This window comes from Elgaria multicarinata, chromosome 2 (genome assembly GCF_023053635.1).
Source record: "Elgaria multicarinata webbii isolate HBS135686 ecotype San Diego chromosome 2, rElgMul1.1.pri, whole genome shotgun sequence".
Lineage (NCBI taxonomy): Eukaryota > Metazoa > Chordata > Lepidosauria > Squamata > Anguidae > Elgaria > Elgaria multicarinata.
This window is the reverse complement of record NC_086172.1, coordinates 28679038-28706657: the sequence shown is the minus strand read 5'-3', so window position 1 is coordinate 28706657 and position 27620 is coordinate 28679038. Positions and strand designations below refer to the sequence as shown.

The 27620-nt window shown below is 42.1% G+C and overlaps 2 protein-coding genes across 2 annotated transcripts in view; one reads left to right on the top strand and one right to left on the bottom strand.

Annotated features, from left to right (window-relative positions):
- Positions 1–19101, top strand: part of CCDC150 (coiled-coil domain containing 150) — a 32523-nt gene extending 13422 nt beyond the window's left edge. Inside the window, exons 14-29 of the mRNA XM_063116231.1 lie at positions 1254–1346; positions 2173–2256; positions 4582–4689; positions 5456–5518; positions 6252–6611; positions 7764–7892; positions 9046–9215; positions 12562–12652; positions 12951–13120; positions 13410–13536; positions 14083–14277; positions 15463–15531; positions 15621–15782; positions 16126–16212; positions 17050–17169; positions 18550–19101. Of these exons, the coding sequence (XP_062972301.1) occupies positions 1254–1346; positions 2173–2256; positions 4582–4689; positions 5456–5518; positions 6252–6611; positions 7764–7892; positions 9046–9215; positions 12562–12652; positions 12951–13120; positions 13410–13536; positions 14083–14277; positions 15463–15531; positions 15621–15782; positions 16126–16212; positions 17050–17169; positions 18550–18657 (2136 nt within the window). The 3' untranslated portion in view covers positions 18658–19101. The remainder of the gene's footprint in view (positions 1–1253; positions 1347–2172; positions 2257–4581; positions 4690–5455; positions 5519–6251; positions 6612–7763; positions 7893–9045; positions 9216–12561; positions 12653–12950; positions 13121–13409; positions 13537–14082; positions 14278–15462; positions 15532–15620; positions 15783–16125; positions 16213–17049; positions 17170–18549) is intronic.
- A 611-nt stretch (positions 19102–19712) lies between these two features.
- GTF3C3 (general transcription factor IIIC subunit 3) overlaps positions 19713–27620 on the bottom strand; it is a 32149-nt gene continuing 24241 nt past the window's right edge. Inside the window, exons 16-19 of the mRNA XM_063116220.1 lie at positions 25741–25931; positions 24244–24368; positions 21631–21783; positions 19713–20829 (exon numbers count right to left, since the gene is read on the bottom strand). Of these exons, the coding sequence (XP_062972290.1) occupies positions 20707–20829; positions 21631–21783; positions 24244–24368; positions 25741–25931 (592 nt within the window). The 3' untranslated portion in view covers positions 19713–20706. The remainder of the gene's footprint in view (positions 20830–21630; positions 21784–24243; positions 24369–25740; positions 25932–27620) is intronic.

The window sequence follows — 27620 nt, the reverse complement described above, 5'->3', positions numbered from 1 at the left end:
TGCTTTCAAAGTCCCAAGCAGAGGTGGAATCCAAAGCAAGAGAGGTGTCAAGCCTTGTGTCGAGAGATAAAACCTAGTAAAGCTTTTTCAGCTTTGCACCAGCATTTAAAGCCTATTCAAAGCAGCTTGACAGACAAGTCCTCTGACCATGTGCCAATAGGGCAGCATAGCACAACCCATTAAGGTGACGCTACAATCTGAGTAACACTCCCAAACAGTGGCCCCCCACCATTCAAAAACACTCCCAAGTTCCTAGAGAACCAGCAGCTTCAAGGCCGAGACAGAGAGTGAACAAGCCACTTCTGTGAGAACTTCTGACAGAAATAAGCTTGCAGAGACATTTAACATTCTGGAACTATTCCTAATAAATCTACTTAAATTGTACAAGGCCTCTGGCCTTGTACCTATACCTGACACTTGGTTTGGGACATCATCAGCCTATATTGATGCACCACCACCTAGTCCAGCCTACCGAGGGCTTCAGTTATGGACATGACCAGGAGCTGTTATTTCAGGGGAATCCAGCAGTTATCCAGTGAAATTATGTAGTTAATTAAGTGTCGGACTGGGAGTCGGGAGATCCGGGTTCTAGTCCCCACTCGGCCATGGAAACCCACTGGGTGACTTTGGGCCAGTCACAGACTCTCAGCCCAACCTACCTCACAGGGTTGTTGTTGTGAGGATAAAATGGAGAGGAGGAGGATTATGTACGCCTCCTTGGAGGAAAAAAGGCGGGATATAAATGTATTAAATGAATATAAAATTCTCAACTATGAAGCTTTTTATATTAGGAAGGTCTATAGCTATTTAAAGAGATGTTGAACACTAACACTAAAACACAGGGATGCTTTAGGGTGGATTCCTGCATTGAGCAGGGGTTAGACTCGATGGCCTTGTAGGCCCCTTCCAACTCTGCTATTCTATGATTCTATGATTCCAATGTTAGCATCATTTAAAAAAAATAAATATTCCATGTACATGCATGAGGGCCAAAATGCAGCAACAGTATTAGATTAGATTAAAGAGCTGTATTTTTTATTAGTAAATGGCATACCTAATAATTTGTCATTGATGCAGCTTAACCAGTCATTTTAAGTGTTGGTGAACTGCATCGTAGGTAACTGCCAGTTGTCCAGCTCCCTCTGTTGCCAGGCATAGATTTGGGTATCTTTGACCAGGTGATCCAAAGTGTGGATAACTGACTGTGTTGTTCAACAGCGCATGAAGTTGTATTTTCTTTCTTTTTTAAAAAGTTGGAAATTGGTCCTCTGAAAGACACACTGAAGATGCTAGAAGAAGAAAACAAGAAATTAATGGAGCGGGAAGCTGCCTCGGAACACCAACAGGTAGACAGTTCTTTGTCAAAACATATCTTGACGTACTCCCTTAATATTATGACAAGGTTGCCCCTTCACATTTAAAAGGAAAGCAATGCCTCTAATGCTTCTTTAACTCATACGTTTTGGCAGTGCCCCATAGTTGCCCCTTTTGGGGAGGAGGTCATAATAAGGATGAACTTTGTACTGAAACAATCTATAATACGGAACTATGTGCAGGTCCTCCTAAATTACCTGTCGGCTACTTGGAAGTTAACACATGGTCAGTGCAGATGGATCTTCAGAGCCCTTATGACAGCCAAAAGACTTATCACATTGGAAGGACTAATCCAGACTTCCCATAATGCAATTGATCGAGGACCTAATAACATTATCAACTTTTGAATGGGTGTTAAATATACGCAACTTGCAAGTGGATAAATACAAGGATACCTGGTGTGCTTTTCTTAAAACCTTTGTATAACTCCCTTTCTTTTTTTTCCCTTTCCCCCCTTTTTTAATGAACGGTACACATGATGAAAAATGACAATCTTGTATACATAATGTATGTGGGGTTGCTGTTTTTCGTTTTCACGATGCATTTTCTGTTCTATTTTGTTGATTTTTCACAATAGAAAATTGAAAATTACAAAAAAAGAAAAGTAATGTGTAGAAAGGAACAACAAGCAACAAAAATAATAAAGCTAAGAGTTTTGTAGTTCCATGGGGGAAATAATCTTTAATGTCTGTGTTCAGTGTATTTTTAATTGGCAATGGAGAGTTTGATAGACTCGTTTCATTTGGCTTGCTTGTGTGTGTATATAAAATGGTATGAGCTCGGCTCTTGTTTTCCCAGCATGCCCAGCAACAAGTAAAGCAGGTTCTAGAAGAGCTGTCCGACAACAAAAACAAAATGGCGTATGACAAAGGAAAACTTCAGGTATCTAAACCTTGTCAAGAAAGGCTATTCCTTGAACTGCCTGTCTCCCCCCTTCTGTTTCTTCTCCACTTTTAGGCCTTAGTTCTTTTCAGCCTAGTATTCTTGGCTGGAAAGAGCAATATTGGGCTAACTGAGCACTCTCTTCCAAGCTTACAAGGACTTAGAGAAGAAGCTGGGATGGCACAAGGCAGAATACCATAGGATTGGCCTGAGAAGCCATCGCAGTTACTGTGCACTCCTCTTTTCGTTTCTTGAAAGGCTGCTGGAGGGAAGTGGAGGGACAGGCTCTGTTTGGACAACACGTTAGTCAAGGGTGGTTCTAGAACTCCATGGTGGAGTTGTTACACCACTGTTGAGAAATGTGTTGTCTGGTGGGAAAACTCCATGCAACGGTGGAGTTTTTTGGGGAAACACTTCATGCAGAATATCCAGGCTGTGCAGAGGAGAGATCCTGCACAACCATTGTGTTGTGTGTGGTGTGGCGGGCTCCATGGAGTTCTCCACAGAGTTGTGTTGACTTTTTCCACTAGCTTGCCTGGCAAGAGCGAATGCCGCTCTAGGAGAGCCGCCAGGATTGTTTTTTTGCAGCAATGGCTGATGGGATACCATAGGGAGGACCAGAGGAGGAGAGAGGGTGGAGGAACTGTCAATCAAACGTTGTGATGGATTTTGCTCATAGTCACACAACGGCGGAGTTAGAACACATTGTGTGGTGAATACCCCCTAAAAACTCAACCGTTGAATGGAGTTTTCACACTGTGTTGACTGATGTGTTGTCCGAACTGAACCACACAGAGTCATGAAACCAGCTGCTGTTTTATTGCTGAGGGCCATTTTACTGTTTTAATATTGCTTTTTCAGAGTTCTTCTATCTTAGTGTGTACCTTGCAGCTCGTAAGTGAAGTTCTTCATGCAGCTGAATGGCAGATTGTATGACTTAGTATTGTTACAGTATGATTTTTTTTAAAAAAGCATTTTATGAGAAAGCAAGGCAGCTTCATAATGTTCTGTCATTTTGAGCTTGGTATTTTCAAAGCAAACGTTTTGGTGGGACTTTTAAAGTATCATCATGTATGCCACTTTCCCAGGGGTTCATCCCATGGCACTGTTGTAACGTTTAAAGGCTTGCAGCAATGTTGGGAAGGGGATAGGAATTGCTGCAAAATCATTGCCCACAGCCATTCCAATGTGTTTGCTGGCCTTTAAACATTATAGCAGCAGCAGCAGCAGATGAACCCATGGAAAAAGTAGCTTCCATGGCACTGCTGTGGCTTCTGAAGGTTGCCTGAAATTTGTTTTTGATTCAGGACAGAAACTAGATTGGCTTATCCCACCCACCCCGGTAAGTTTCTAGTAAGCAACTGTATGCCTGGAAACAGCAAACCAATCAGAAATATCAGGATAGGCTTCATAGTAAAAGTATGAGGTGGTGGTGGTGGGATAACTACCTTAAAGGATAGCTTTGGTTATTTGTCTTGGAGGTGATGATTATTTTGCGAGGAAAACCAGGATGGGAGACAGGTGATAAGGGAGGATAAACCTAGCTAAGAAGAGTAAAACTACTAGCACTAAATTGTGACTGCAAAACTGGCAATCCCATGTTTACTGGAAAATGTCCCACAAATTTAAATGGACCATATGTACATGAAAGTGTATTTGGGACTGCAGTTAGAGTAGACAAGTTGCTTGATGGAAAACAAGATGTGCACTTAATAAGAATTGAGAAATTAGGCCATTTAAGAAACACAAGTATTCTGAGTTCTGCGTGATCATGCCACCTAGACTATGGATTAGAATAAGTGGGAGTCATAGAATCCTAGAATCGTAGAATTGGAAGGGGCCTATAAGGCCATCCAACCCCCTGCTCAATGCAGGAATCCACCTTAAAGCATCCCTGACAGATGGTTGTCCAGCTGCCTCTTGAAGGCTTCTAGTGTGGGAGAGTCCACGACCTCCCTAGGTCATTGGTTCCATTGTCATACTGCTCTAACAGTCAGGAAGTTTTTCCTGGTGTCCGGCCAGAATCTGGCTTCCTGTAACTTGAGCCCATTATTCCGTGTCCTGCACTCTGGGATGATCGAGAAGAGATCCTTCCTCCTCTGTGTGACAACTTTCAAGTATTTGAAGAGTGCTATCATGTCTCCCCTCAGTCTTCTCTTCTCCAGGCTAAACATGCCCAGTTCTTTCAGTTATAATCTTGTGTCTTAGCATTTTGCATTTGTACAGTTGAGTATCCATAATTTTCAGTTAATTTGGCAAATGCCAATGCTGTTTCCAGATCACCGCCATACATTTCAGAAAGCTGTCTCCTTTCATTTACCTTAGACTAGAGTACAGCAGCTGGAAGAAGAGCTCCAGTCCCATGTGGATGTACGTTCAGAAAATAGTCAGCTTCGCAAGCTGAATACTGCCTTGGAGACTAAATATAATCAGGTACTCCAGAAACGATCAGACCATACAGGGTCCAAATCAACCTCCCTCCCTACAGGAACTCGTGTGTTTTGTCTCTTTGTTTCTGCTGCAAAGTGAGCTCTTCTTTTCTCCCCACTTTTTCCTCTCTACTTGTTTCCAAGTCCTGTGTTGCTTTCCTCTTTCCTGTCACGCTTCAGAGGAGGCTTTTTTGCTTTAAAGAGTATCGGGCAGATGACATATCCATCTGGTTAAATGTATGTTCCACACTTTTTAAACTTGGAACACTGCTTTGGGCAAAGAGGTGGAAGGAACTTTGTGACTGTCTCGAGGGCCAGCCAGGGAGCAGGGCTGCTGGAAACAGGAAGAATTGGTTGCACCTGAGCTCGATTCTCTGAGGAAGGTTGCATGTCAGGCCCCAAATGGCTGAGTGCAAATTCACAGCCAGCCCATCACTCACGTGTCATGTTTCTAATGTACCAGGGGTTCCAGGCCCAGCGGCAATGTAAACAGGGCCGAGAGATGTGTCGTTGTTTTTAAAGACTCTAATTCTGTACCACAAAACCTCTGATTCTGCATTCAGAATACATTATACATAATTATATAAAGCTCACCTGCATGAAATTACAGTATTTTCATTGAATTTGAAAGTAGAGCTAAAAATGAAAACATGTGAGAAGTCTTGATTCCATGTGGTGCTAATGGATGCGTGGAATACAAAGCTCTAGCTCTGTCTTGGAAAACAAAAAATGTACGGACTTGGGTTTTAGCTTTTTATTGTACATTTCAGATGAATGTAGACCTTGGCTCTATCAGAATTAACATGCAGAGGATGGAAGCACAGCTAAAACAGGTACCAAAATGACGAGATTGACTTCCTGTTCACTTTACACTTTCATGTTTACAACTTAAATGGGTCCCTCGAGCACAAGGGAACCAGCAGAGTGGTCCTGTTGGATCCTGCCCTAAACATTAGGTTCATTTTCATATTTATATACACCTACATAGTGAGAGAAAGTAGTAGGGAAACCACTGTAAATATTAATTGTTCAAAGTGAGGATTACAGAGAGAATGTAAGGTAGGCCAACGCTGATACAAAATCAGGGGAGGGAAAAAATGCTCTGCTCAAGCATACATACAAAGTAATGTTAGTCACAAAGGTCATTTAGAAGGCTGGCAGCAGAACCAGGAGTGAAAATTCTAATCTAGGGCCTGGATTGGTGAGCTGTTCCACTCTGTTTAGGCTACGTTGTGACCTAAGGGGAGGGGCCTCATGACATCACAATGGAGTACAAGGATGTCTCCACTTTTCTATGATATCTGGGAGAACACATGTTATCTCTGAATAAGAGGGGCTGATGAGCGTTTAGCCTTTGAACAGCCATCTGGAGGAAAGGGCAAATCAGATTTAAAATGGCTTCCTTTGAACTTTGTCAGTGACATAACAGCTTTTAAAATTAACACATGGGTGGGAAAAAGAGAGTGTTTGCAAATGGAGCCCTTTCCACCCCTCTAGTTAACAGACATTTGGGGTTATTCCTTTTTCTTTTGCTGTGTCCTCTCTGGGTCTTTCACTTCTCCTTAGGCAGCAAATGCTGTTGCAACAATGCCTCTTAAAAAAAGAAAATCCTCTGAAAGTTGTTGGCAGCAGAAGCCCAATGACCGTTTTAGATCGTGCCTTGCCTGTGATGTAAAGAGCAACCTGGGACTTGGTGAACGTGCCTCTAATATGTATTTCCCGACGCGTAGAGTTCGTTTCGCGACGGATCTGCCTGGAAGGGAGTCTGCCTCTGACTGTGGTGATAGTCTCAGAGCCTCTCCAAGGACTCTCTTCCGGTCTATGAAGGCCATGGAGGAAGAGCTGGAGAGTAAAAGGGAGAGTCTTAGCTTTGAGCTGTTAGACACCGAGTGGGATGTAGCTAGTGAGGGAACAGATCTCCAGAGGGTGAGTGCGAAACCATGCTGACAGGGAAAAGCCGAAGCTCCCTGGGAGGTTCACAAAAATTGAAAAAGTGTATGTAAAATGTATCCAAATAAGGGGGTTAAAAAAACCCAGCATGCTTTTTAGGTATAAGAAAAAGGTTTCAATTATCCCATGTCTGTCTGTCTGTCTGTCTCATTCATTCACTCACGTTTCAGAGGCATTAAGCCTGTGTACACCAGTTGCTGGGGCACATGGGTGGGAGGGTGCTTTTGCACTTGTGTCCTGCTTGTGAGTTCCTGGTTAACAGCTGGTTGGCCACGGTGTGGACTACGTCAACGCTTGATCTGATCCATTGTGGCTCTTCTTAAATTCTTCTGTTCATTTCAGAAACTCCCCCATTTCAAAATTTGGTTTACTGTTACAAAGGTATTGTTTAAATTTCTGGAATGAAGAGGTCATGCGTTATAAACTTTCTATTCTACGTGTGTGTATTATACACACACACATACATATATTAATGAGAGGAGCACTACCAACTAATTTCTATTCCTAAACAAAATGGCATGTATGTTTGAATGAGAACCAGCATAGCTTGTTCTCTTGTGCATGTAAACAGTCCATCAGGTGGGTCTTAGGCGCCACCTAGTGGTCAAGGCAAAATCACTGCTCCAATTAAAGCTTTGAAAGGTCCTTCCCACCTTAATAATTCAGATTTGCAATTTTGCCTTGCTGAAGGGGTCGTGTATCTGCCTCTCTGCATTCTTCTGACACAGTCTTGTTTTTTCCCATTTTTTTTCTATCGTTTGCCTGTTCATTTATTGTCTGTATTCACACCCACCCTTTCCAATTCTTTTGAATGCCATGCCAGGATTGGATTTTCTTGTTTGTTTGCATAATCTGGAATTGATAACAGTTCAGGAAGTTGTGCATCCTTCCCCTCTTTCCATTTCCTGTCACCAAATGTTTTTGGTTATTGACTTCCTTTTGCTTTTCAGTGTGGAAACATGTCCCTTTTTATGGGCTGGTCTTTCCGTCTATATTGTACTTTGCTTAGCTAATGTGTATGAGGATGTCTCAGTGATCTAAATGGTAAAATCTCTTTTCTTTCCTCTATATTTTGAACCAGTTCCAGGCACTTAGAAAAATAATTTCCCTCTCTCTGTTTCATAAAAGTCACAGTCAGCCCTTGTCTGCAAAGAGGAAGATTATTCTGTAACAGTCAAAGCTCGTGACAAAGCATTAAGAGAAAACCAGAAGCTCAAAGGGCAAATAAGCGCCACTCAAGAAAGAGAGAAGCACAAGGTAACACAAATGACGCTTTGCTTTTATGGCAGGGGTACATTTTAATCTTCTCTGGAGTAAAACTGCCACAACCTTTGTTTGAAATGTTTGCATCCCAAGACAGGGATTTATGTCAAACATGAAGGTGCTTTGTAAAATTATATTTCTGAATTAAGATGATTATAGACAGGGTTCATATGTAATGCCAACCATGGTTAAGCCATAGTTTGGCAAATAATCAAACAAACTGAAGTTTGTTTTCTCAATCCCTGGGTTAGTTTCCCTCCTTTGCCCATTCCCTCCCTGTATCCCAAATCTGTTTGTGGTACCGTAGCACTAGCATGTAAAGCAGCTGGTGTGTTTGCTTGTTTTTATCACTCTTGCCTGATGTCTATAGCCTGGCAAAACACCCCTTCAACAACCCAAGCTTCTGGGTTCACATGTAAGGACAACCCATGGTTTAAACCACCCAGAGATTACAACCCAACAGGGATTCTTTTTCTGGGTTGTTCATGGTTAACAAACCATGGTTGGATTTACACAGCACAACTTCTGCCTGAAACCCTGGGAGAGCCATTGCTGCCCAGTCAGTGTCGACAGTACTGAGCTAAATGGACCAATAGTCTGATTCAGTATAAGGTAACTTCTGGTTTCTAGTCTGAGCTCGCTCGGTGCTAATATGGGGACAATGATAGCAATCTCCTTTAAAAGACTGGTTCACTCAGAGAATTCATATGAGGTACTTTGAAACCTTAGGGAAAGTACTGCATACATTATCAATACCAGTTTTTGTTGTGGCTCAGGGCTGAAGGAGACCAAGATAGCTTTCTCAGTGCCTGAAATAAAGATGTCATTTTAACACAAACATCTGCTTTATACCAAGCCAAAACATTGATCCATCTACCCTGGTCTAATACATCCAGCAGCAAACTGGTCTCCAAAGGTTTGCAGGTTGGGGTTTCTTTTTGGCCTACTTTGTGTGCCAAGTGGTGATCCTGGGGAGGGAAATGGGGGCTTTGCGTGTTCTAGGCACTTCAACTAAAATGAATAATTACGTGGACTCACTGGTTCCATATCAAAACTACAGAAATTATACTATTGCATATAAACTTTTGCTGTCTGTAACTTTTTTCCTATTTTCTTTCCTCTTTCATGTTGCTGTTTTGTCCTTGAGTTGGCAAATTTACGACGCAAGCTTGAAGAATCGAAGGACGATAATGTCAAAATGACAACGATGCTAGAAAACGTGTTGGCTTCTCATAACAAAATGCAGATCGCTCTGGAGGAGGTGCAGACTGAATTGGGGCACAAGGATTCCGAGATTGCTGGCCTGAAGAAGGATAGGTAACTGGGCTTGCATCTGTCCACTTTGTATGGCGTTCCAGGTATTTAGTGGATCCAAGCTGTGAAGTTTTAACTGGCATGTGTTTTATCTTAAAGCAGAATCCCTTCAGCAAATTATCTAGTATCAGGAGAAATATATATATATTGTCCAATACACTCCCATTCGTTTGCAGAACGTCTGTTCATTTACCAAAAATCCGAGTTACTCATGCTAGTCCATGAGGAAAAAATAACCCAAGATCTACAGCTGGGGGGATTCCTTTATTAGGACGAACCAAAATTTTACAAAATGCGTAATTAAGGTATCACCTTTATTATGTATTATAATAAAGAGGGATATAGAATAAGTATTGATGTGTATAGTTTTATTTTTATTCTTGATTTTTGAGTTCAATGTATTTAATGTAACAATGTATCTCCAGAATTCAAGGCAGTAAGCCTGTGTGCACCAGCTGCTGGGGAACATGGGTGGGAGGGTGCTGTTGCACCATGTCCTGCTTGTTCATCCCTGGCCGATGGCTGGTTGGCCGCCGGTGTAAGAAATAAAAAGGAAAAAAAAGACAATCCTACATAAAAAAAGAAGAATTTCCTCATATTTTAGCAGGTAAACCTCTAGAGTTTTTGTTATAACCAGTGATAGACAAGTATTATGAATAAATAAATGATGTTTGCCCCGAGTAAGAAGGGAACATAAACATTTACAGGAGTTCAAACGACGGCATTCTCAGTTTTAAACACCAGATGGAGGCAATTAGCTTATCTGAATGGGGGATGAGCCAAGGGAATCTACCGCTGGCACCAGTATGCCCATTCACTGCAAGTCATTCTTAATCTTAAATACTTAGCAATCCTGACCTCATTTTCATTGCAAACGCCTCCACCCACAAAAGAGAAGCTTCAGTGTGCTCCTGCAGTTGCAGGACTGCATCCCAGTTTTAGGACTTGGGGGTAATCATTCAAAACACCTGAAATTCCTGATAACATAGCAACACCCACACATAGCCAGCTCTGATGCCCTATCTGTTCACACCGGAAATAGAATAAATAATAAACTGTGCATGGACTGCACCAACTACTGATAGGGGGGGGGGAGATTAGTGATTCAGATACAGAAACCCCCATGTCACATCTAGAGATGTCAAGGCTTGTACAGAAAAATTCAGGTGTTTTTTTCCTGTAAGGACTGTTTTCGTTTAAATTGAATAGCTCTGAACGTAAAAATAAAGGTATCACCTAACTGTAGATCTTGGATATTTCTTTACAAATCTGGTCTGAAAAACTATATTTAATTTATATGGTGTCTTGATTTTAAAAAAACAAGAAGCCAGATACGGGGTTGGTAGAGGAAGGCAGGATGAAGCACAGTCCAGCCAATGTCAAACACTTAGTTTCAACAGGAGAAACGTCAGCTCATGCATGGTGCTCTCCCAATGAAAGCAATAGAATTTTGTAGCACTTTGGCTAAATTGTGTTCAGATAAGGAATTAAGATGAGCATGGATTGGGAAGGCGTGGAAGAGAAACACGTGGCTCTGGTAGGATTTTTGAAAATCCTTAGAGGATGGAACAACTAATTTGAATTGCACTGATGTCATTGGAAAATGGAGACTAACTCATTTGGATGGTTTGATCTTCCACCTTGGTCAGTTTGGGAGTCTTCTTGCCTGGTTCCTCTCTCTAAACGGGTGCCATTAGGTTCCAGGCACAGGTTTTCAAAGCTTTCCTAAGAGTCTGATGTGACGGGGCATGGAGGAGCCCCAGATGGCAACTTATTCTTCCCCACCTCGAATATCTTTGAAATGGATGCAGCTTCCAATGAAGGAAAGTGGGCCTGGTTTTCCAGACCTACCTTTGTATCATCAGGCTTACCTATTGGCTTGTATAATGTTTGGCCTCCTTCTGCTCCTTCAGAACTGCCACCATGGTCAGTTCTGGAAGCCTTATGGTTAGACCCTCTTCCCAAATGGATAGCACTCGGTTCTCGTTATATCAGAATAAGTAAACCTCCCCTTACAATTCTGGCTGCTAGAGAGTCATGGCATATAATATCACGTCAATTACAGTTTGATCCATTCTCTCACACTAAATTGACTATATGGGGAAAGCCAGATTTAAAAATTGGAAAGAAAACATTTCTGTGTTGGACATGGACAGATAAGATGATTTTTACTTTGGATCAATTAAGAGGCCCAGATGACGAGTTTTTGTCCTTTTCAGATTTGTGTGTTAAATGCAATTTACCTGCTACGGCTCAATGGCAATACTTGCAATTGCAAAACTTGCTGGAATCTAGGTTCGGCCCAGCTGCTTTTACAGCTTCAGAGCCTCCAGCATTGTTAGAAACACTTTCAACAGCTGAACTGACATGTCGATCCACTACCCATATATATAAGTATTTAATAGCAGCAAGTAAATATGAAACCCATAGTTTGAGACTGGATTGGAATAGGGAATTGGAGTGTCCTATCTTGCCTAACCAGTGGACGGTTGCTCTAACGTCTGTTTCTGAAGCTTCTATGGATCTTAGGCTACGTCTTATTCAGCAAAAAGTTTTGTTTCGGGTTTATTGGACTCCACAATGCCTTTTCAATAAGGGTTTGTCTAGCTTGCATAATTGTTGGAGATGAAATGCGTCTAATGCTTTAAGTCACATGTTTTGGCAATGCCCAGTAGTTGTACCCTTTTGGAAGGAGGTTATAATAAGGATGAACTTTGTACTGAAACAATCTATAATAAGGAAGAACGTGCAGGTCCTTCTAAATTATTTACCGGTTTCTTGGAATTTAACGCATGGATCTTCAGAGCCCTTATGACAGCCAAAAGACTTATCACATTGGAAGGACAAATCTACACCTCCTATAATGCATCGGATTGAGGACCTAATATCATCAACTTTTGAACGAGTGTTGCAAGAGGATAAATATACGGATATTTGATCTGCTTTTCTTGAAACCTTTGTATAACTCTCCCCCCCCCCTTTTTTTTTAACAGTTTATATGATGGAAATGATGATAATTCTATATACACAATCTATGGTTTTTTTTCTGTTTTCATGATGTATTTTCTGTTTTGTTTGTTGATATTCACAATAAAATAAAATAAATGTTTTCCCCAACTAAAAAAAAATCAGAATTGCTTTTGGAGAGGGGAAAACAGTACGTGTGAATGATTATCTAGCTTTATGTATTATCTGAGAATATTCCAACTGCGCTGCAACCTAATGTTTTCATTGTATGTGGAGTAGAATGGGCTCAGTTGCAGCTGAGGCTCTGTTTTAATGGTTAAAAGCGTGGAGGAAATTCCTTTGCCACACACCATCTCTCTCCTCTCTCTGTTCACATACGCAGGGCTCAGAGCCAGCAAAGGATTCAGAAGTTAGAGGCAGAGTTGGAGCACTGGCATGGCAAACTTGTCTTGGAACCTCAGCACAGTGTCAAGGTAAAAACCAACGCCTTCCAGGGACAGCAATAGATCAAAATGGTCAGTATATTCAGTGTTGGCAGCCAGCCTGGAAATTCTGCATCATAGATAGTGCTGTTTACATACGATGTAATTAACTTGGGGCATAGTGGATTTTTGGCCAAATGTCTGTCGCGTTTTTCATCCACATTGTCAATGAAAGGTTCCTAGGGACAGCAAGATCAGCTATTTGATCATCTGAATAAAATATGCAGTTGTCGAAATAGGATATATTTCATAAAATCATTGCCACCATGTGCTTTCCTTCCCATAAAAGATGGATCCACTTCGCAAAGCCCTGGAAGTCTCTAAAGTGGACAACAAGAAACTTGCCCAAAATTTAGAGCACACTCTGCAGACCAATAAGGCTCTGCAAAGCAAGCTAATGCTTGTTCAAGACGAGTTGGATAGCAAAGAAGACGAGTACCAGCAACTGATGGAATGCAGGTAAGATCACCACCAATTAGGCACAAGTTCTTACTTTTCCCTTGTGAACAGCAGTATTTTGGATCTCCCCTCTGGGCAGGCAAAGATCTTGCTTTTGTTGAAGAAGAAGCTTGGCTTCAAGAGAACAGAGCGGATCTGTAATTTTGAAATGTGTCTGTGCCAAGGTCAGAAAATTTAAGATGCATTTTGGAAGTACTGCTGTTCCCTATTTTGGGATTGTGCCTTCCTGCCAAAAGGGGAGAAGGGAGTGACTTCCTATGCTGTGTCTTTTCCTCTCCCTTCTCTAAAGGGACCAGCTAATTGAGGAAACCAAGATGGAGGCAAAGTTGTATGCAGATCGCCTTGAGACTCTGAAGAAACAGTTCCAGACTGAACGGGAAGTAACAAAGAAAGCAGCCCAGAAGGAATCAGCTGAGGTGAGGGAAGGGAAGGAGGAGAGCGTTTGAACTTTTTTCGGTCTGTTTTCCAGAAGTGACCCCCTACTTTACAGCTGTCACTCTGATCTTTAATGAAAATAATGATCTTTGGCACAACGTGTTGCCTGATGTCCCCATGTCACACCCGTAGCATCCTTGGGAATACACAACAGTGCTGAAGTTATGAAAGTGAACCTGGTGTTTTGTATGCTTGGTGGGGAAAAATATGCAAATCAGTAAGGTTTGCATCTGGCCCTAATCACTTTGCTTCCTCTCTCCTTGGCCCCGCCCCATTCCCTTGGCCCCACCCACTGCTGAAATGCTGCCTCCGAGACCCTTCCCAAATTGGAATTCGGACCCCAGGCAGAAAAAGGTTTCCCACTCCTGCCCTAGACTAACAAGCTGGGCAAATTGCCTTCAAAATAGGAAACCAAGGCCTGGAAGGCTCCTCCGGGGACGGGAAGAGAACCGCCATCCAGCAGTGGCCTTCAACCGCTCTGTTTGTTGAAACGAGCATAAAACCGACCCTTTCTTGGTACTCTGTAGCTGAAGAAAGTCCTTGAAGAAGCCTGCTCTAAATCTGGCGAAATGTCCCGCCATAACAGGGAACTACGGGCCAAAGTGATGGAGCTGGAGGCTGCCCTGGCGAGTCAGAAGGAGAAGGTGAAGAAACAGAGAGTATTAATCACACAGTACTTCAACTCCAAGACTAACAATGCTCGAAATTCAGAGAGAATAAAGGTGAGTTAATGTGTGCGTCATTTCTGCAGAAAAACATTTCAGACACCCTGTGTCTACCATTGATATCAGATTGACTATTGGAATGGAGGGTTCCAAGGCAACTACATGGTTGTCCAAAGTAGGATATACCGAGCTGCATTTCCACTGCAGCTGTGAATGCCTGGCTCTTGCTAGGTGCCTGAACATTCTAAATTACATTGTTCTGCCATAAAGTCACTCAGCCCCTTTCACACTTGCGCGAAGAAAAGCTGGCATGCCGGTGCTTTCTAACTGGATCCATTCGTCAGCCAGCAAGACTGTGCTAGTTTTTGCAGCTGTGTGCTTTGATTTAATAGCATATTGCTTGCATTTTCTCATCGACAGAAGTAGGTCTAATGAGCCCAATCACTGCTCATTTTAAAGATCGCTGCGTTTTAAAGGAATGGGTTTGTATTATTCTTATTGCTAGAGACCACCATTGTTTCCTACTTCCCTCACAGAGTGCCGCTTGTCTGGAAGAGTTCTGATGGAGTGGGGAATAAGGATGAGTCACAAGAAGGAATATGTTTATGCCTATAAATGCTAGCACTGTCTAGCACTTAAATTCCTGGACCTTTTTACTAGTGTGCCCCTTGCAGGACTGGAATAGGAGAAGCCATGCTCTTGAAGTTCTCTGGCTATACAGCTATTAATGGGATACAAGCTTTGGATGATTATTAAACACTTTGCTTGTTTACCCTGGCTTTTCCCAACCCTTAACTTATCTAAAGGTTGTTTTACTTTTATGATGTATTATTTATAATATGTTGTGAACTATTTCGGGATTTTGATAATGGGGAGCAAATATTCTAAAATCAATTCATCCGTCTGCTAGACATAATATAGGATGTTTTTTACTGCCCCATAGCCTTGTAGTACATTTTTATATCTGAGTTTACATACTGATGAGGCAAGGCAAGAAGAGAGTCACAGAGCAATGTTTTGTCCTGTGGGCTTTTGCTACAGGCTTCCTCTCCTTATCTTTTGTGGCACAATCTGGTGAATTCAACTGTTTGCCTATCTGCGTCCCTCTGGTATAGCCTTAAATGAAGGATTCGGTTTGGGAAATTTAAAATTGGTCAGGAAAGAGAAGGTGCTGAAGTGAGTATGTGTATTTTGACACAGAAGAGCAATTTCTCTAGATGCTTTCGTGAAATGTATTTTCAGGAGATTGAATCGGAGTTGAGGCAAATGGAAGAGCTGAAGGAACAGTACCAAAAGAAAAACTACGAGCAGGTAGAATTCCTTTCCGTAGTACACTAGGAGTTAAGAGTAAATTAAAGCGTAAGGATGTCGTCGCGGAATCTGATTATTCTCATGTCTAGTCCCTTAGTATCAAAGAATTTGTCACTGAATTAACAAACCTGCAAAGTGAGATGCAGCAACTGGCCAAAAATCAACAAGCCATGGCAGCAGAGAACAAAAATCTGGAGAGCCAGCTGAAAGTAGAGCAGAAACGACGGCAACAACTTGAAGAAGCGTGCCAGGTAATGGGAGCCCCAGCCCCAACAAGCTGAAGGTTTATGGCTGCTGACCATGTTGGCATTTCATCTGTGATGGTGACCTTTCAGGTCTCCATCAAAAATCCTCCCCCCCCTCCTTGCTTGGTACAGTGTAAGAAACAATGACAAAGAGATCCCTAGAAGTGAATCGCATTTGCCAAACTGGGCAATTTCTATTATTCCTAGTCTAGATTCTTAATTGATGTACCACTCAGAGAGCTTTAGTTCTTTGGGTGGTATAGAAATGGAATGAATGAATGATGTGGAAACTGTTTGTAGAAGAAGGATAAGTAAGTTTATTCTGTCGTGCACTTTTCTGTACATTTAGGATCTACAAGATACAATCAGGCATTTGAAGAAATGCAAAGACGATACTGAACACAAACTGAAAGAAGCCGGTAAAGAGTCGGAACAGGTCAGTACAGAAGCAGAGGAGAAAACAGCCTGGGGCAGAGTTGTTTCTTGTGTGGCTTTGAGCTAAATAGTTTGACAAGGCTGCACTCCACGATCTTCTCACTTGCCAGACACTTTCAAAGTAAAGCAATAATTAATGTCTATATACTACTACATTGAATTTACTCAGTGTAACATTGACATTATAAAGTATCCGTTATTAACGTGTGTGTCTTTTGCCAGTTTCACGTTGTATGGCCATATACACACTCTCTAATTTTTACAAGTATCTCTGCCCTTGCGTCTCTCTCACACACACACCCTTTTCCCCTCCACACACACACACACACACACACACGTATTCCTGTTTAATGACTTTACTTCTATAAATAAACATGATAGTTTTGCTGATTAAATGGGGAGTAATAGAATTAGAGATTGATCTGGAGGCTGGGCCAGATACAAGTAGAGGGATGTTCAAATGACTAAGTATTTGTACAGCAATAATACTAACTTAATACTATTGTTTGAGTGGGATGTATGGCACACAGTGTGATATAGTCAGATTCGGAAAGTGGCTGTAACTAGGACATGGCATTCATGTTGGTAGTGTGCAGAATTGATGACACAAGTCAACGCATTTTACTACATTGTGATGACCAAAGTCGTTAGAAGCCCCTTCCCACATTTGCTGACTTGGAGAGACTTGTTGGCTTCATTCCCACCCCCACCCCCAGTACCCCTTTTCTTAAAATCTAATACCTGGAGCTTGAAGATGAAATTTGATTGACCTTGCATCTATGTTCACATGCAACCCATCAACAGTACTTTGATTCTGATCTCTCCTGCCCTACCTCAGATCACAGCTAACCTGGAGGAAGCTCACCACTGGTTTAAGTCCAAGTTTGATAGCCTGCAGCGTGAGCTGGCAAAAAACAGAAAACAGAAGAATCCTGCTGAACATAACTGTGAAGAAGAGGTGAGTAAGGGAACGTCTTCCACAAACAAAATAGTTGCCATGGCACAGTATCGCTAGTGGGCTGGTCCCTTGTGAATGCTGCTGTTGAAAGCATGACTGGTCCCAAGGGGTTATTGTAGACACACTGAACCCGTTTGCACGTGATGAGAAGCCATCGTGGGTGAATTTCCCTATGGACTCTCTCGTTGCGGCACTGGCTGTCATTTTGGAAATGCAGGCTGTGGCAGGGGGACAGCTTGTTGTTACATGTGGATTGTTGGGGTGGTTAACAAGCCATTTGCAACCGTATAACACCCCATGGGTTCTGGGTGGCTTGATAACCACCCCAACAATGCACCCTCACCGAGTTCACATGTGACAATAAGCTGTGGTGCGTTCCCACTGCAGCATGAATTTTTAAAAAGCAAAACGGCAAGCCCTGCAGGGAAATCCACCTGCGGTGACTTGCTGTTACGTGTGAACCAGGTCACTGTTCGTACCTGTTAAAATTGAGCGCTATTGCTATGAAGATGGTTGCTTGCAAAAAAAGAAAGAAGATTTTTAGAGTTTGGGGGCTTGAGAGCCAGACAGTTCCTCATTCTAATATCACCTCTGCCAAAAGTCATCTGCTATTTCTCGGCCTTGTAACTGCTGTGTGAGAATAATAAAACTGATTCGTCTTCTGTTGGTGGGTGGCTGTAAGGATTACTAAGACAACGCGTGTGACAATGTAAGGGCAAGACAAAAATGAGCGTTATTTCTTGGATTGCACACAATTTCTTCAGTGTTGGGGGTTTGTATTAACTTTAACCCCTCATGCACACCCTTCAGGGAGCAAGAGAAGAATATTGAGGGCACTGGGTTTATTTTAACAAGCGTAAGTGAAGTTTATCCCCATGGACTACAACCCACCCTGCCCACATACGTTGCATCTGAAAACTGGGAGCCTCAAAATTGGCATGGGATGTGGCACAGGGTGTTGCCACTGGAGGGGGAGAGTTGGAAGAAATTGCAGACCAGATCCTTGTGCTATCTGAAATGTCTACTCTTCATGCCTTTTGGATCCAACCCATTGCTCTCCCAACTTCTTAAAACCAAACCAAACCCAGTTGCATTTCAGGAATTAAGGTAGAGCTGTATAGAAGAGATGGTTTCTTGGGGGAAAAAAACACCTCGGGTGGCCTTGCGTGAGCTTTTTCACAGGACTGTCCCATGCCTTTTCGCTATACGATACAAGCAATTATCCACTTACCAGCTTTGTGAATCATCTGAAGTTTGTGAATGGTTACAGTTTTGGCCAGGTCAAAATAAAACCCTGAGCAGCTCACTATACATTCACATTTTTTGAGAAGTCTTCTCTAAGAACTTGTAGTTCTGACCAAACATTTTATCTATCAACAGGAAAGCCCAGTGAACCACCCTAGCCAGGCATGCTTGAAGCGCTGGGAGACCAAAAACCATCTGAAGTTCATCTCCAGAAAATATCTAAATGAGCTAAATAAGCGATGAGCTGCGTGAGCGGGAGGTTCCAGGCTGGGTGAGATGCCCCCGGGAGCACCACTTCTCAGGTCAAGATCACCACCCTGTGTTGCCAGTGGTATTGATACCGAGGGGGAGCTGACGGGTGGGCCTCTTCAAAGTGGGAGCACCCGGATGCGTACCGGTGGTAGCAGATAAGATCCTGCGTGAACCAGTTGTGCTCTATATTAATAAAGGAAGGTCCTTTAAATATAAACACACACACACCAACTGACTGGGCAACCTCTAAATTCTTATTAAGTACCAGGCTCAACTGCTAATTCTTAAAATGCCTCAAGTTTTACTAAAATGTAACTGCTAGTGCTAAATGCAACTTCCTGAGTAGGAGTCTTTAAGACCCCTCCGACTAGGATGGCGCTGACACGTGGGTGAGGGCAGGGAGACACAGGACTGTGCCAGTCCCACCATCTGGTCTGTGTTGGGTTTGACGACCAAAGGAAAAGCGTTCTTTGCAATGCACAGAGAGCCAAGGCATTGGGGACTTTTAGAAATGACAGCATTGAAACCTTCAAAGGGATCATCTTGTACATAATAAGGGAATGCAGTCTACTAGTCCTGGTTTCCAAAACGTCCCTCTTCCAACACTGACTACTTTGCACAGAGGGTTGGTGTATCCAAGAATCCTGGGGCGACGCACAGTTTGGGCAAGAACATCTCCTGTTATACAATTTCAGTGATAGAAAAAGTTAAGGTATCTGCTGAAAAGACTTCCTTCTATACAACCATTGCAAGTATAGTAGCCAGACCCTATATTGATGAATGAATCATCTTTAACCTGAATTGCTCTATTGCAGTCTTTACCCAGCTTGGGTCTTCCAGATGTGCATCCACCACCATCCAAGTTGGCATAGCCATTGGCTGAGGGACAACCCTTCCCAACACATCTGGAAGGCCCCAGCTTGGGGGGACCTGGTCTATAGCCTTCTCTTTCCTGCCTCCTCCCTCATTCTCCCAGGACATTATCTATATAGGTGCCTAACTGTTCATTATCAGGTAAGAAAACAAAGCCAGAAAGCAAGCCACCATATCATTGGCGATTTAAATTTTTATATATATCAAACAATAATAAAAATGGAATTCTTAATTCTAGAATCATTTAAATTAGTACAGTAGCAGATAAATTCGCACAACTAGATAACGTTTGCTTGGTCTTCCAAAAAAAGTCTTAGTGGAGTGATCCAAGAGCACCAAAAGAACTAGTCTCACTTGCTGCATTTCACCATAAATCATGAATGAGAAAATGTGTTGTACGTCTGACCCCTGTTTTAGACTACTACAGTGTGCTGTGTAAATGTAATGTATATTTGTGTGTGTATTTAACTAAGAACTAAAGTATACTTCTACTTTTCTATAACTTGTTTGTGTCTTTCAGTTACTGTTCTACAAATATGAGCCCAATTATTTCCTTTGCTTAACCCATAACGCATGAATATATTGTGGGGTCAGCTGTAGTCTGAGATACTTTTTGTGTGTAAAGTAACACAAATTAGAAATAACTAAACTCCTGCAATCAAATTACTCCTTTTACAACATATGAGCAATGTATGTGAAGGAATGTTTTGACATGACATAATCCAAGGCATACATACTCTGCTTCTAAAATCAGTGAAATGTAGTTAAATGTGCACAGGAGTACCTGTAGATGTCTCTGGTGTGCATTTTCCTTATAGGAGGAAATTTTGAAGGGTACTTGGGTTAAGCCCAATCGAGTGCTCTCCTTTGCAGTGCACCTCACTTCCTGCTGGCAATCAAGAGTACATGGGCAGAATCTGGCCAAGGAACATCCTTTTATCCACCTTGAATTCTGGGTCTCAGAGAAGCAGGAACATTTTTAGAGCTGGCAAGTTCCCAGCTGCTTAGAGCTGGCAGGCCTCAATGTTGACATTTCCTTCATCCGTCTCTCCCAGGTCTGTGCCCCACTGAAAGGGAGAGGCAGCTGCACCCTTACCAGGCTACCCTGCCCTTGAAAGCAAGGAAAGCAATCCGTCCTCTTCTTCTTCGGCAGTGCTGGCCTTCTCATCACACAGTTCCATGTGTATACAGCATCTTCCGGGCCATTCTAATATTCCCACTGCTCTGGTAGATGAGTGACAAATTGAAGGCAATATCTCTGCGCAAGTCTGTCTGGTCAGCTTCTATTCCCTGATTTAGGGGAGAGAAACAATTCATTTGCTTCAGCAAGTGCTGGGCTAAGGGAACATATCATGCGCTACAAATAAGTCTAGCCAGTCGTTTTATACCTGACATTCTTGCTTGTAAAAAAATAGGATGTAACTTCTTTCAGAATGCAAACTTCAGCTGGCAGCTTTCTCTCTCTCTCTCTCTTTTTTTTTTAACACAAATGTTCAAATCCTGAACAGTGGAACCTGACATGCTCACTGGGTTTTCAGGGACTATTTCCTCCAAAATGGACTCCTGAAGTCACAATGAGTGGGCATGCCTTTTTCTTTTTTTTTTAGACAGAGGAAATTTCACAGAAACAAAAAAAAAAGGTTTATTCTACTTCATTTAGAAGCTAGTAAACAGCAGAATAGGCACCCCCACTCCCCCTGGGATGGCTCTAAAATAAAGTGTTATGTATAAATATGGCCACAGAGATAATTTTCTTAAAGCCCAGTGGCAAAATTAGGTCTTGTAATATTGGTGTGGTGGAGTCACAGGCAGCGCAGAGAATGAAATAGGTTTATTATCTATGTTTTTAACATTGTTATCCTAAAAATGCACTTTAAATCTTATTAATTTTAAACTTCTAGAGTGGTGCCACTTTGGACTACCATTCTAGAGTGTCAGTGCACAATATGTATATCCTGAAAATTATTTCCTGGGTGCACAGCATAGGAAAAGGGGAGCAACATTCATGTGTGGGTGTTAAACATTAATGGGGGTTCTGGCACCTTCCAAGTATGGTTCAAGTGCCTGGGTGTGGGATTTTCCATACAATACCTCTAGGACCAGTGGGGGAAGCTCCAGTGCCTTTTGGTAGTAGTGAATGGCGAGATGGACCAATCCCAGCTGATGAAGGCCACGGCCTAAGTTGTAGAAAGATTCTTGACAAGAACCACGGAGGCTCAGGTACCGTTGGAGGAATGAGAAGCCCTGTGTACAAAAGGGAGGAAAGGGAGCTCTCTTATAAAAACCATAAATTTTAACGAACTGAAAATCCAGAGGTGACACTATCAGATGTTGAGCCACCTTTGCCCCTGTGAAATCCAATGAGATCTCTTGCATCTGCTTTGAATAGTTTGGGGTACAATCCTATACACGTTTAGAAAGAAAGAAGTCCTACAACTCCCGGTATTCCCCAGCCAGCAGCTCCCACAAAAAAGCCCAACCACTCCCAGTATACTGGGAAAGATAAGAGCTGCTGGGCTTTTTTTCTGTCTGAACACACACAGGATTGTACCTTTAAGGGCAACAGGAGAATGAACAGCTGAATTAAAAATCGGCAATTTCTAGCTCAATGGTTTGATGATGGGATCATGTTTTGAAGTTAAAAGACTCCAGAGTAGATTGCAGTGATGGGGGAAAGGATTCCAAGGGACAGCTTCTCCAGCAAATCAGGTAACACGCTTACCTATCCAAGACTAGGCTGTTTTCAGTCACCACTGTGCCCACTCTCAACATTAGGACCGGGTCAGATGCTAAGACCTGGTCAGGGTGAACGGCAACTGTGTGAAGGGAGGCAGGGGCTCAGAGAAGAATAAATGACCAAGGCCCTATCTAGGAAGAAAGAAATCAACCCTGCCTGAGGCTACCTACCTACAGTACATATTACATGGTACTTTGATCATTTTGCTTCCTTAGTATATCCTTTTGGCAGTACTACACAGCTGCAGCATCAATAGGATATCTTTCCCCCTCTCTCCATAATCTCTATTTGTACCTGCATCCAAATTTATTTGGGAAAGTGAAGCAAAAGAACAGGACAAGTAGTCATGTCCTATTTCTTCTGACATAGAAGAATATGTTTAATGGCCGGCGGGCCATTTAAAAACATCAAAATGATTGCGAGGTGAAGATGACTTGACAGCTCTCAAGTGGCCCCTCTTTCTTTTCACATGCCATTTTTCTCTGTAAATCTCAGCATTCTACTGTAACGAAACGAGGCTAATAGGGCCTAACTATCTCATCCCCCCTCCCCCCCTCCACCGCCACCATCACAGCGCTGTGAACGGTGCTCATTCTGCTAGGAGAATAAAAGAAGTCCAGCCAGAATGGAATTCAAGACTGCAATTTCGGCAGGCTGTTTATGTCCCAAATGTAAAGACGAATGGAAGAAACAGAAATGGATTAAGCTAGAGCAATTATGAAAAAGGGAAAAAGACAGACACCACTGGGCCAAGGTGACAAGCAGCAGACTAGACTCACACAGCCGTATTTAGAGTTCTTTGCTCTTACCGGCAAATCCGTTTTTTCTTTGAGCTGATTTTTAGTGCCAGAGTTAAGGCTGTACAGGGCAGCTGTAGTTCAATATTTATTCTATTAGATTATTTATTTATTTTAAATAGATCTGAATCTTAGTCTTCAGCCCATAAACTAGAAATCTAAATAGAGGCCTGGTTCAGACAACACGCGAAACCATGCTGCTTAACCACAAAATGGTTAAGGGAAAGCAGCATGGTTTAGCGCGTTGTCTGAACCAGGCCAGTAAGAAAATTCTGCTGGGTTACTGTTGCCATATCCGAGAAAGGAAGATATCAAGCCTAGACATGTTTACTCAGAAATGAGTCCCGCTGAGTTCATTGAGGCTTATTCCCAAGAAAGCGAGGACAAAATCGCCCAGGTCTTATGGCATTTAGGGCCTATAAAGTTCCCCTGCACATACATCAAAAGGAAAGAAAAAGCTGTTTTCATTTTAACTGGAAGAAAGGCAGAATAAACTCAATTATGAAGATAAAAAAAGTCTTTGTCAGTGTATTACTAGCATTTCAAATATTATAATTTCTGAATTAACAAGAGAGTTATGATTGCTAAAGCCTACTTGTTAAAACCCAGGAGAAAATAGATCAATAGTTGCTTCTAATAGAAAAACAAAAACAAAGGTGTGTTCATTTGCCCACTGAATAATTGAATAGTTGAATAATTGTTTAGCCCACTTAAAATTTTATTCTTAATATTGTATTTGTGTTTTTTTCCATAACAGTACATAAACCACCCTTTATCTTGAGGGTGAAGGGTGGTTTACTAATTTTAAAAATAGTCACGGGCTATTTGCCCCCTGTGTGACTGAATGCCTTGTGCAATCTAAAGTACTCATCCCATATTTTCCACAGTAAGCCAATTATTTAACACAGAGAATAGCCATCCTAAGATAGTCCCTGCCCCTGCTACACACGCTTAATATAATAAATATACAAACAAGGTATATATTTAAATCACCGTTAAAGCCACAACGAAAGCCATCACTGCCAATGACTTTAAAGCCCACAAAATAATGCTTATGAAATATCACTTGGGAAAACCATAGGGAGGCCTACCCTGGTCCCTATAACTCAAAAAGCACAAATTCCAACTGCTGGATACGTGATATGTGAGTGTGTGTGTGTGTGAACTCACCTGCACTATAAGGGCGTGCCTTTTTAACACGTACTTCTGAGTTGCCATGTGGATAAAAGTCAAACCTATGCAGAGGCTGTACAGGGGTTCGTTTGGGTTAGTACGAAAGGCCTGTACATATTGCCCTAGAAGGAAACAAATCATGAATGGCTTTGGAATTTTATTAATTAAAACATTTCTCTTACTGAAAAAGCTTTCAAACGTATTTGAAACAAGAAACAATCATAAACACAGTGGGGCTGGATCCAAACTTGGACCCCGTTTGCATGTTATGATTAACCATCCAGGAAGTTAGCGTGCGGCCTCCTGCTCACTTGCTGCTTCCTTCTTCTATTTTGCTTCTGTTTCAGAAAACAACCCAGGAATGCTCTGGGTTGATGAGGGGGAATCAGTTGTAATCATGGTTCATGAATTATTTTCTAATGCAACCCTGACAACCCATAAGTTGTCATTACATGTGACCCAGGTCTTGGGCAGAGTAACCCCATTAAATTCAATGGGATTTAAGTTAGTCATGAGTAAATACCAGTATGACCAAGTTTCCAGCAATTTCTTATGTCTGTGGATCACAATATTCTTCTACATGATAGCTGCAGCTGATCTGTTTGCACAGCTTTGTGTTTTGAAAAGTAAATCAGAGCATCCTCCTTTGTCTTTATGATCACCAATTGTTGTGCGGTGGCTTTTCCCACTATTAAAAAAAAAACGTTCTGCAGATCCTACCACCTAGGAATATTACATCAACAATCTGCTTCACATGGTTTGCATTATCTAAATCGCAAAGGCCAATTCACCACTGCTAGGCTGACCATATGGAAAGGAGGACAGGGCTCCTTTATCCGTAACAGTTGTATGGGAAAGGGGATTTCAGCAGGGGTCATTTGCATGCAGCACCTGGTGAAATTCCCTCTTCATCACATCAGTTAAAGCTGCAGGAGCCCTGCCCTCTTTTGTATCTGGTTATTCTAGCACAGCTCCTGCAGCTTTTAACTGTGGTAATGAAGAGGGGATTTCACCAGCTGCTGCATGCATACAAATGACCCCTGCTGAAATTCCCTCTTCTATACAACTGTTAAAGATACAGGAGCCCTGTCCTCCTTTTCATAGGGTCACTCTGACCATGAACATCTTCTGTCTTCCTAACCATGTCCAGAGGGATAGCCGTGTTAGTCCACTGCAACAAAAGGAAAGAGACTTGTGGCATCTTAAGAGCCAAACATGTTTACTGTGGTTTAGAGTCCACTTCATCAGATGTCTGCCTAATAGGCAATTTGTTCTGATAATGCGTATCCCCTCTCAGCAGGTAAGAGCTTTACAAATGCATCAGCAGGCACACAGCCTTTTGAAGAGCTTCCAGTGTTCTACATTAGGGTCATTATCTACTGAAACATATCCAGCATAGAGTGGGAAACACACAGTACGATGAGAGAACGTCAACATCACACATTTTCAGAGGTTGCGCTTGTGACGTTGAGCGAACAATACTCCTGATCTTACCGAGAGCATGCTTGAAACTACCAGACACAAAAGCATTGTGGCCATTTAAGACACAGAGTGCATGATTGTCAGGGTTCTTCAGCATTAAACGAAGGCAGAAACGATGATGCCGGACGTCTTGTGAGTGCATGGTGATTTGGTTGAAGATATTCCAAAGCTGAGGCTTGTTGACGTGTTCCATGACCATTATCCTATGGAAAAAGTATGTGCCCATCAGTGCAGTAAACAAAAGTGCAGTGTTTTAGACACATGCCAGATAGGTGATGCAACGGGTGATGGTGATGGAGGAGCAGGATCTGTGCCTGCCCCTTCCGCCATGCACCTGAAGTAACCTGTGATGCATGGAGGCTCAACTTACAGGAGTACTGTCCCTCAAATAGGGGAATTGTAAATCACCCATCATCACATGTTCCTTACAGGAGGGAAGGGGAGAGTCTTACGCCCGGTCCTCCAACACACAAATCACAGACCTTATTCCCTTGAACTGGACTAAGATTATGGATTCACCATACAAACATGGAGTCTAATCATTCTATGGCTGCGTCCACACCATTGGCCCTAGTTGCCACGACCTAATCCTGGTTTGTAAATGGAGTTCTACAAAGCAATCCTTTACATGTATATTCAGAAGCAAGCCCCATCCTGTACTCAGGTAAATGAATGCAAGATTGCAACCTAAACTACTGTTTATTGATTTGATTACACTGGGAAACTGGTTTAATAAACCATGATAGAAGCAGTGAACCCGGGCTTCTAGGATAATATTACAAGGTTTATTAGATCAAGGTTTGTTTGTTTCTGCCCAAAGTTATGCAAAACTTCGAAAACGGTGCCTTCCCCTCTGAGACTCAGCACAACCATCTCACAGGCTGGTTGTCTTCAGACCTGCCCAACTATTCTTCACTCTTCCTTGTCATTCTATTCCTCTTCCAGTGTAGCCCTTGCAAAAAACAGACAAACTCTCAACCTTACAGAATAAATTGCACAGAGGAAACACATGCAATTTCATCTGAGTGCCAAATTTGAATTTCCGTGACAATTTATTTTATTGGCCCAGAGTAGGCAGAGCTCTGACTCAAGTTAACGATGTTTGAATTTTGTAATAACAATCTGAATATTTGTGCAATGGGGTGGGGGAAACCATGAAGAGGTAAGGTAAAAAAAGAAGGTGCAAGGATGCAAGTTGTGAGACAGGAAGTCCCTAGTTGAAATCTTGCCTAGGTTATGAACCAAGTACATGGCCTTTAGCACACTTATTCTGCCACCTCAACACACACACACAGGGCCAGTGCCAGACTATTTTGCGCCCTAGGCAAGGCAGGCTACTTGCACACACACACACACACACACACACACCAAAAATTGCCAACTTCAATTTTTAAGAACAGATGTTTTGTAGAAAAAATAAAAAGCACAACACTTGAACTTATGTTTTTTCTTTAAAAAGCTAATTTGTATAAAACCGTGACCCTTAAAGTTCAGTACTGCACCCCTCTGAGGTCTGCGCTCTAGGCGGCTGCCTAGTTGGCCTAATGGTACACACCCCTGCACACACCCATCTGTAACAAGGATAATAAGAATATTCAGCAGACAGACAGGCTGCTGCATGGACCAGTAGTTGCTTTGAAAAACCCCAAAAGAACGGCATAAATGCTTATTGTGTTGCACATGCAATTGCCAGAAAAGATCAATCTGATATAGGAAACCTTTGTAATAATAATAATAATAATAATAATAATAATAATAATAATAATAATAATAATAATGATGTCACCAGTTAAGCTGCCTTCTGCCTGGACTTCTTTTTAAACTATGTTTACAGTTTGCATGTTGTTGTTGTATTTTAATGTACATACTTTGCAGTTACAGCTTATCAATGA